Source organism: Photinus pyralis, unplaced genomic scaffold, assembly GCF_008802855.1.
Source record: "Photinus pyralis isolate 1611_PpyrPB1 unplaced genomic scaffold, Ppyr1.3 Ppyr1.4_LG7, whole genome shotgun sequence".
NCBI lineage: Eukaryota > Metazoa > Arthropoda > Insecta > Coleoptera > Lampyridae > Photinus > Photinus pyralis.
The window spans coordinates 31465273-31475478 of record NW_022170738.1 but is presented as its reverse complement, the minus strand read 5'-3'; the positions used below and the strand labels follow the sequence as shown (position 1 = coordinate 31475478).

Genomic DNA, 10206 nt, shown 5'->3' with positions numbered 1-10206 from the left:
AAATGTTTCTATTTTCCTACTCTTGGCATAAAGTAATCAGGATTGGAATATAAAGTGGGTTATGATGTTATTGGAGTAATCTTGTCTAATCTGATCTATTTGGAAGTATTTTGTTTTTAGAAGTGTTTATGCAGTGTCATATACGCATTACGCACAAAATTCCATTGAATAAGGTGACTTTACATAACAGTTTTCATTTCAGTCTCCTTCAATTTTATCATGAAATTTTCACATACAGAAAACGAGTTATGCAAATGTGTTTGTTTAATTATGATTATCTCATTACATGTTTACAATGTTGTTTTGATTCCGAGCTTGGATTCTAATTGAAGGGATAAACATTCTTAAATATAAACAAAAGAAATAAAATGAAACATTTGCTGGCTATTAAAGAATGCTTCGAAAACTATTTTTAGAGCATATGCATATAGATCATTAATCCACTATTGAGATGAAATGCAAATGTCCTTGTAAATTGAAATAATAAAAAATTGACATCTTAATAAAAGGTCAACTCGATGATAACTAAATTAAAAAGTAGAAAGTTAGCTTGAAAAAAAAAACATTTTTAATTTAAAGGCGAAATTTATTATGTTCAAATGTGTATAAATAACGAGTACAATAATTATCGAGGCTTCCATTTTATTTCTTAATAAAGTAAAAAAACAGAGAAATGAATAAAGTGTGGTACAATCAATGCTCACCTCGTCTCGCCAACCCTTTAAGGCGATGAAGGCGTGATCGCCGCGTAACTCGCGCAGCACGTGATCGACCCGAGCGGTGCGTTCTTCGTAATCGCGAAATGCCGGATTTAATTCGACGTAGTCCGATGTCACTCGAAACACCTAGCAAGCAAGCGGTTGAATTCTGTGCAAGCTGATTTAATTTTACCTCCGGATATCTAAGTAACTGTTTCATTACATCCGGTCTGATTAGTCCCACTTGGAATCCTTCGACAATGAAAGGTCTACATTGTCCCGAATTTAAGCCTGAAACATAAATACTAGTAAATGTTGCATTGGAAATGATTGGGTGTATACTGTATACATGATCAATAGTATCATTGAAAGGTAAATTTTGAAACGGTTTTTGTGCGTTAAATGAATGGAGGTGGGCCTTAGACTGCGCGTATAATTTATATAAACGTAATAATTTACCTGACAAGTAAAAGCAGTTGAATGTATGAGCAAGTTTTAATAATCTTGACATACTTGAACTTTCTGTGTCTACTGACATTTTGCCCCTATATGACACCTGAGATAAATAACATACTAGTATTTTTTTTGTATTAGGTTGGTAACGGCACGTACTTTTTAATTTCGTCCGAAAGCAGTGCCGTCCATGCATTTTTTTCGGTTGCGGTTAAGGCATTTAAAAAAATGAAAAAGACGCATCTTTGATTTTTTTAATATGAATTATCCACCGCTCGATTTTATTATCTTAAGAAAGACAGCGTATCTTCTACTCCAAATCCATAAAAAACTGAACGTGGTACCGTAAATGTAATAGGTATAATATGGCACTGCCAAAGTTAAATTGGTATTTGGCGCGTTAAGCACGAGCACGCTACATTATCACTAATAATCACTAATAATAAAGAAATGATTGAAGAACGCCATTCAATCCAAGCCGTAAGTGATTTAAAAATTTAAATTTTTAGACGTTTTTAGCGCTAACAATTGAAAACATCTCAAAGCTAAAGTAGTCTTTGACGTACTGTTGAAGATGATAGGTCTTTTGAAGAGTAGGTGTGCGTTTTTTAAATCTCCACCTCTGTAATTCAAGATATCCAACCCAGATAATATACATTACAGAAATAGGTGTAATTCATGAGTACGGTGCGACTAGAGAGCGCTTTAGTTCAATTCAAAGTAGGCTGTGTATGACTCATCTCTAAAAGATTACTGATAATGGCTCATATTCTTTTCTACATCATTGCACTGCTTCAACCGTTACTATTATAGGGAGAAGCCCAGGAGAAAATGCTGGTCACAGAACACTTGATACCGTTCTACAATCGTATAAATGGTTTAATATGACATTAAGGAACATTTGTTCAAACCACGTGACTTAATATCTTTGGATATGGATACTACAACCCGAATAAATTAAGTAGAGAAATGGCATTCTGGTTCCGAATTGCTTTCTTTGGATAAGTATAGTACCATTTTATATTTACTATGTATACAATGACAGTACCTACCTTTATTTATTCATAAATGGCTATAAACAAAAGTAGTATGCCTACAGTTATTTTTTAAAATAAAATACAATATACAATGGAGGTATCATATTATTATAATATAGAACGTCTACGCCACTGGATATAATCAATTGTTCTCATTGAATAAATCTCATTAAAATATAAATAATGCAATAATAATACTCTGAAAATATTTGAGGAGGAAAATATATAAATGTTCATTGCTCGAAACTTAGCTCATAAATAGGAATCATTTTGAATTTACATTTTTCAAATACACCCATTCTAGTGTTTTTTAGCGTGGGCGATTGGCAGCACTGAATTCCAACATATTTCTGGATTTGTGGCATTTAGGTTATGTGGTTTTGACTTATGTTGACGTGTCTGTGGAAGGAAAACCTTTTTTCTGGAAAACTGATCGAATAAGCGATCCATTTATTATTCAATATGAGTTCCTTCAAAAGGGACAAAAAGGAGGAAGAAGATGGTAGTTAATGGTTAGGATTGTATCGAAATAAATCACGAATGTTGTAGGGGGTGGAAATCCTTTCCAAAACATTGAAAAGACCACAGTCCTTCAAGAAGCTAGGATCTTTAATGAAAATATAATTAACGCCAAGAAATGTACTCACATTTTGACGAAAATATTATACCTCCTCAACCAGGTACGGGCGCTCTTGTGTAACGTATCTCCAACCTTTACTTATAGGGTGAACAGTTGGGCGCGAAAGAGGCAACTGAAGTATTTTTTGCGATGACCAAGCTGTTTCAGTCGAAGGATGTTATTTTACGTCGCATGGTCTATTTGGGCATCAAAGAGCTTAGTTCAATAGCCGATGATGTAATTATCGTGACGTCTAGTTTAACGAAAGATATGACCGGCAAGGAGGATCTGTATAGAGCAGCCGCAATTCGTGCACTTTGTAGTATTACCGATGTTACGATGTTGCAAACAATTGAACGTTACATGAAGCAAGCGATTGTGGATAAAAATCCGGCTGTGAGCTCAGCTGCTTTGGTCAGTTCTCTGCACATGAGCAAAATTGCTTCGGATGTGATCAAGCGATGGGTTAATGAAGCACAAGAGGCTGTGAATAGTGACAAGTAAGGTTTTCGAATTTATTTTCGTGGCGTGATGGAATTGTTGTAGTATTATGGTTCAGTACCACGCCTTAGGTGTTCTGTATCATATTCGCAAGTCCGATCGTTTGGCCGTTACTAAGCTTGTTGCGAAGTTAACGAGAATGTCTTTGAAATCCCATTACGCCATTTGTATGTTGGTAAGTTTCGCATTCCGACAAGTAGAGCCTGCTATAGTAAATGTTTTAAGATTCGTATTGCTTCGAAGCTACTGGAAGAGGAGGAGACCAGTAATGACTCCGCCTTGTTTAGTTTTATTGAATCTTGTCTACGCCACAAATCGGAAATGGTCATATACGAGGCGGCTCACGCAATTGTCAACTCGCGAAGAACCACCAGTCGGGAGTTGGGGCCTGCCATAAGCGTCCTGCAATTGTTTTGCGGATCACCAAAGCCAACCTTGCGGTTTGCGGCTGTTCGGACCTTAAACCAAGTCGCAATTAATCATCCTGCGGCAGTTACCGCTTGTAATTTGGATCTGGAAAATTTAATTACCGATTCAAATAGGTCCATTGCTACTCTGGCTATAACGACTTTATTGAAAACAGGTAAAATTACTTTGGGGGAGAGTGGGGGGTACATTTTTGAGCATTTTTAAAACATAAGGCACATGTTTACTAAATTCCTCATTTCTTAAACCCAGAATTCATTACAGACTACTTGTTCAGAAATACTTATTGACAGAGGAAATATGTCCCCACTCATTATTTATTTATTTATTTGCCTTTATTTTAGAGTGGGCGGGGTTTCAGCCAAGGCTGTTTTACCAACCCAACCCACTATACATTTACCAATATCCATGCCCTGAACCTAGATTGGAACCAGGGACCCTTAGCACTACAGTCTAGCTTCAACTGAACTGCTCCACACGGGCCACAATTATGACGATTATGATGAACCTTTGAATGTAGTTGAAACTAAAAAAATGATGAAATCGTGAACAGGTGGTAAAGATCATCCCTGATACTTCATTTTTAGCAAGGCAGAGTCGACCCTGTGTGGGAAAAATGACAAAGATTTTTTTGGCCCTTCTTCAGATAATTTTATTGCTATTATTGGTCCTTAGGCCTTATAATTCAAAACAGCGCCTATGTTGGAGAAGTTGAGACATGGCATATTGAATAATGCCATACATAACATTTAACACAATAGTAATGAATGAAAGTAAGGCTTGGCAATATTTTATTTTTTGCCTTTATTTTTGAGTGGGCGGGGTTTCAGCCAAAGCTGACCCAACCCACTATACATTTACAAATAGCCAAGCCCGAATCAGGGACCCCTTAGCACCACAGTTCAGCTTTAACTGAACTTATAATTTCGTACTATTACCATATATTACGAGGACTGTGTTGGAAAATGTTTATTGAAATACTTGCTGCTTTTAACGGCTAACGGTTTCCATTACATTTTACGCTCTATGGGTTTACACTCCATTCTTCCATAGCGCGTGATTAGACGCGTCATTTGTAATTTTTTGCGAATCTAAGGCGGCGTTCATACTAAGGCGATAGACAATAAGCGATATATCGTACGCGATACCCGATATCATGAAGAGATTATTGAAATTCAAAGGGAGGCGATCGGCTACAGAATCCTAGTCTGAGTTACACAATCGGAAATACTGTGAAAATATTCGTCTACGGCACAGCGATGGCTTAATGGATAGATAATTTCTCGCTCTTGGCTTAATTTCTTTCTTCGGGATTCGCTAGTGGATAGATTGGCTTAATATAATAATAATAATGCCTTTATTGAGCTACACCTTACCCGAAAAAAAAATTTTTTTTATTACCACCACGCGCTTCACTATTTACACTCATATTTATAGTTACCTCATTTTTATATGTTGATCTCATTTACATCTTATCTTGTCTGCGCTATTATAAGCTTTTTGTCATTCGACATTCGGTAACTATAGACGTATTTATCTCGCTCTCCTTGCTCTTATTTTAATCACAACGACACGCTTCATTTACTCGTCCATAATATACAATAGGTACATAACGCAGGATAAATTTTAATGTACTTTATTTTCATCTGAAATAACAGATAGATACCACGACCACATTCGCACACACAAAGTTATCGTTACGTGTCAATATTTAGATTATGCATTTTTACTAAACTGTACAATTTTCTATATATGGAGTTCTGTTACAGTAAGCTTTTGTTTGATACTCATAAAGACACCCTACAATAAAGACAGGACGGGAAAAACACGGACATTAGCGCGTTTTTTCCAAATTTGTTTGAAATGTGCTAAAAAGGGACAAGGACAAGAAATACTAAAAGGATGACATCTACTCTTATATGTACAGGGTGGCCAAATAAGAATGCGAGGTACTGTATCTGAGAACCTGTCCATCGTAGAGGCTTGCGGTAAAAAAAATTTATTACTAAAGTGGCCACGAGAAAAACCTGGAAAATATTTTTAAGTTTCTGCAATGGCCGCTAGGGGGCGTAACTGCAATCTGGAATCTAAAAAAGTGATTTTTCTGTGAATTCCGCTAAATTAACCTAACAAAAAAATGTCCCGTCTTTGAAGTTGACGATAATCTGAACCTTCTTTGTTAGACAATTTTTCCTGTATCTATAAAAATGAAGTGGTGGGGAGTATTCAAAGGTTTCCGTAAGGAACACTCTGTATCTTCGAAACGACTGAACCGATTTTAACAAACTCGGATTAATTGAATAGAGTTATTCTTCGGCTAGTTTTTTTAGTTTCGCATATCGCCGCTTGAGGGCTTTTTTCGACATTCCGACAGAAATGGTTAATTTTCTCAAAAAAATTAAATGCCTTGGTTTGGTTTTTTTTTCATGAAAAAGTTGCTAAATGATGCCTAAACAAGCTCACGAAAACCGCATCTCGATATCTTGTTCCTAACCTAAAATTTAGGCCAAAGAAAATTTTATACACTCAAAATTTTATTTTTTTAAGCTAATTTTTCCGGAATTATTTTTATTATATAATTAGTGACCCTAAGGTTAATCGATTCAAAAAAGGAAGCTTTTAATGCCGCCGTAAATGCTCGAAATGCTGGCCATCACGATATAAAAATATATATATATCAAGATATCGAGATGCTGTTTTGGCGAGCTTGTTTAAGCATAATTTAGCTACTTTTTCATGAAAAAACAAATCGAACCAATGCATTTAATTTTTTTGAGAAAATTAACCATTTCTGTCGGAATGTCGAAAAGAGCCCTCAAGCGGTGATATGTGAAACTAACAAAACTTCAAATAGTATTATATCTGTAGCTGAAGAATAGCTCTTTTAAACTAATCCGAGTTTGTTTAAATCGGCTCAGTCGTTTCTAAGATACAGGGTGTTCCTTACGGAAACCTTTTAATACCCCCCACTACTTCATTTTTAGAGATACAGGAAAAATTGTCAAACAAAAATTGTTCAGATTATCGTCAACTTCAAAGACCTGACATTTTTTTGTTAGGTTAATATAGCGGAATTCACAGAAACATCACTTTTTTAGATTCCAGATCGCAGTTACGCCCCCTAGCGGTCATTTCAGAAACTTAAAAATACTTTCCAGGTTTTGCTCGTGGCCATTTTAGTAATAAATTTTTTTACCGCAAGCCTCTACGATGGATAGATTCTCAGATACAGTACCTCGCATTCTTAGTTGGCCACCCTGTACAGTGTAGTACCAAAAATGAAATAGGCAGCAGAAGGAGTGGGGTGAATAATCAGAAGTAAAAAACAGAGACTGAGCTTTCAAAATCTTAGTAGTAGAAGTACAATGGAAAAATAGCGACAGTTATAATGACATACTGACAAGGATTAAACAATTTAGTGGCAAAGACAAAAGGAAAATGTAGGGTTGGAAAAAAGAAACAAAAAACAAAACGGCCTATTTTGATTATGAAATCATGCTAATGGCTGCCAGCCAGGTAGGTATACTTTTCACTGCACTGTTTTTGTTGCAACCAAATAATATGTATGAACATAACAGCACTAAACATTCCATGGCACTCCTAAAACAATTAACGCGCTTACATTTTTTTCATTTGAAGTATCGATGTAACTATTGTGGTTATAATAAGAAATCTAAATAAAGGTAGGTGCGTTGCAAAAAATCCCTTTTATTTAAAAGCATGGGTATAGTTCCATGTAGGAAACCACCATCACTCTAGTGATGCTACCTTCAACTCCCACGATATATGGAAATTTGCAATAATATTGCACTCCCAAGGCAAGGAGGTATCCACAAAACTGTTAAGGATCATTGCTTATTAAGAGCTATTAGTGGAATTTGAATAATGTGACTAAAACTGTCGAAAATTACCGCTCTCCTTCTCTCGCTGTTTAAATCTATTATTAAACCTATTTTTTCACCTATTTCCATCACGTGCTCGGCTTTTTATAAAACGGAACGAAACTTTTAGGTCCGAAGAGATCATGGCAACCGCGCTCGCTTTCCGCAATACGTTTTTTGATATCGCTTGTTATCGCTACAGTGACTTTATAGAGAGTTATCGCCAGACATATGTTCGTTCATGTTTCATATGAAGCGGTGCACATTTTCCTATGCTGGACAAAACAAACCTTAAAAAATATTTTTGTTATTCTAATTGGACCACCCATTACACAGTTTGATTCGTTTTGTCAGTTCACGTAAAGAATTCTGGTCTACTTTCATTGTTTGTGCTAGCAATATTCGCTTCCGTAATTTACTCGTATGTTTATTACACATTTGATCTTATTTCTTAGGCGCTGAATCGTCCGTCGATCGCTTAATGAAGCAAATCGCCACCTTCGTTTCGGAAATAAGCGACGAATTCAAAGTCGTCGTAGTACAGGCGATTCGCGCTTTAGCCCTGAAATTCCCGCGCAAGCATAGCGTACTGATGAATTTCTTATCGGCGATGCTAAGGGACGAAGGCGGCTTAGAATACAAGGCCTCGATCGCCGATACCATCATAACGATTATCGAGGATAACGCGGACGCGAAGGAGACCGGTCTGGCTCACCTGTGCGAGTTCATCGAAGATTGCGAACATACCTCTCTGGCCGTTCGAATTTTACATCTGTTGGGAAAAGAGGGGCCTCGTACGAAGCAGCCGTCGAGGTACATTCGGTTCATATATAATCGCGTAATATTGGAGAACCCCACCGTACGCGCCGCCGCCGTGTCCGCAATGGCTCAGTTTGGCGCCCTCTGTCCCGATCTGTCCGAAAATATACAAGTCCTTCTAGCTCGCTGCCAAATGGATACAGACGACGAAGTTCGTGACCGTGCAACTTACTACAGCAGTATTCTTAGACAACAAGATAAATCATTGTACAACAATTACATTCTAGAGCCGTTGCAGGTTTCGATACCGTCTCTGGAACGTTGTCTCAAAGACTACATACAGAGTAAATCCGACGAGGCATTTAACATTAAGTCGGTACCGGTAGTCGCCGCTCCTACAGAGGAGGAAAAACAAATCAGCAATCAAAAGACGGAGGGTATGCTGATAAGCACAGGTCCACCAAGACCAGTCGTTTCTAGAGAGGAGAATTATACCGAAAAACTCAGCGCAATTCCGGGCATTCAGCAGCTCGGTCCTCTATTTAAAAGTTCAGAAATTGTGGAACTTACAGAATCCGAAACTGAGTACGTTGTTTGTTGTATAAAGCACTGCTTCACCAGGCACTTGGTTTTGCAATTCGATTGTATAAATACCCTAAACGACCAGCTGCTCGAGAATGTAAGAATTCAACTGGATCCTAGTGAAGGCTACCAAATTGTAAAGGACATTCCGTGCCAAAAGTTACCGTATAACGAGATGGGAACTGTTTATATCATTCTGCAATTTCCCGATGATTTGCCGAATACGGTCGGAACCTTCGGAGCTGTTATGAAGTTTGTCGTGAAGGATTGCGATCCGAACACGGGTCTACCTGATACGGATGAAGGTAAGAATGGCAACTGTAATTTAACTATTAATTTCCCTGCTTAGGTTACGATGACGAATACATGTTAGAGGATTTAGAAGTGGTACTTGGCGATCAAATTCAGAGAGTGACCAAGATGAATTGGGCAGCTTCGTGGGACGAGTCTGCTAATGGTTTTGTTGAAATGGAGGATACATACTCTTTGAGTTCCATGAACACCTTAGAAGAGGCGGTTAAAAATATCATACAATTTTTAGGGTTACAGCCCGCAGAACGAACCGATAAGGTTCCCGAGGGAAAAACCACCCACACGCTATTGCTTGCCGGTAAATATATTCATTTATTCTAGTATGCTGCGATTTTATATTTTAGGCCTGTTTCGTGGCGGGCACGATATATTAGTGAGATCTAAATTAGCTTTAGCTGATGGCGTTACCATGCAGTTAACTGTGAGGTCTACCGATGCAGATATTGCTGAACTTATTACGTCAGCCGTTGGCTAAATTTCCCTTTTAAGTTTAATTGTCAAATTAAAATCGTATTTTAACAACCTGTTTATAAGATAGAATGTAACTAATGTAAAAGTTCATTTTTTAAAATTTTTTTCTCAGGAGAGTCAGGAATAAAGTATGTATGTAGATTGATTCCTCATCTTTTACTAAAAACGTAAGTATACATTTGACAAATGACCATAACCTCCAACTTTTAAGAATGACCACAACCTTTAACTAAATATCTTGAATACAACCCTCAACTTTTCAGAATAATCACAACGCCGAATTTGACCACAGGACCAAACTTTAAGGCGGCTCTGCAGTGAATTAAGATTTCGATCTTGCGCCTAGATAGAAAAATTTGTAGGCAACTAACAATACATTGTAAAACGCTTCAGGCTATAGGTGCTATTCATTCACAAACAAAGCAATTAGTACCTAAGTGAATATAAATTGAAATACCCCTTATCTT

General features: G+C 37.2%; 2 protein-coding genes across 2 annotated transcripts; one reads left to right on the top strand and one right to left on the bottom strand.

The window, feature by feature from the left end:
- Nucleotides 1–530: 530 nt before the first annotated feature.
- Nucleotides 531–1268, bottom strand: LOC116175931. Its single transcript, XM_031494315.1, has 3 exons — nucleotides 1158–1268; nucleotides 892–989; nucleotides 531–845 (listed from the first exon to the last, which is right to left on the bottom strand). The coding sequence occupies exons 1-3, from the start codon at nucleotides 1234–1236 to the stop codon at nucleotides 546–548; spliced, it is 477 nt and encodes a 158-aa protein (XP_031350175.1). The 5' UTR covers nucleotides 1237–1268; the 3' UTR covers nucleotides 531–545.
- A 1264-nt stretch (nucleotides 1269–2532) lies between these two features.
- On the top strand, nucleotides 2533–9855 carry LOC116175930 (coatomer subunit gamma-like). Its single transcript, XM_031494314.1, has 8 exons — nucleotides 2533–2690; nucleotides 2738–2868; nucleotides 2913–3307; nucleotides 3354–3483; nucleotides 3534–3891; nucleotides 8071–9261; nucleotides 9306–9566; nucleotides 9613–9855. Exons 1-8 carry the CDS (start codon nucleotides 2651–2653, stop codon nucleotides 9741–9743), a joined length of 2637 nt encoding a protein of 878 aa, XP_031350174.1. The 5' UTR covers nucleotides 2533–2650; the 3' UTR covers nucleotides 9744–9855.
- The last annotated feature ends 351 nt before the right edge of the window (nucleotides 9856–10206 follow it).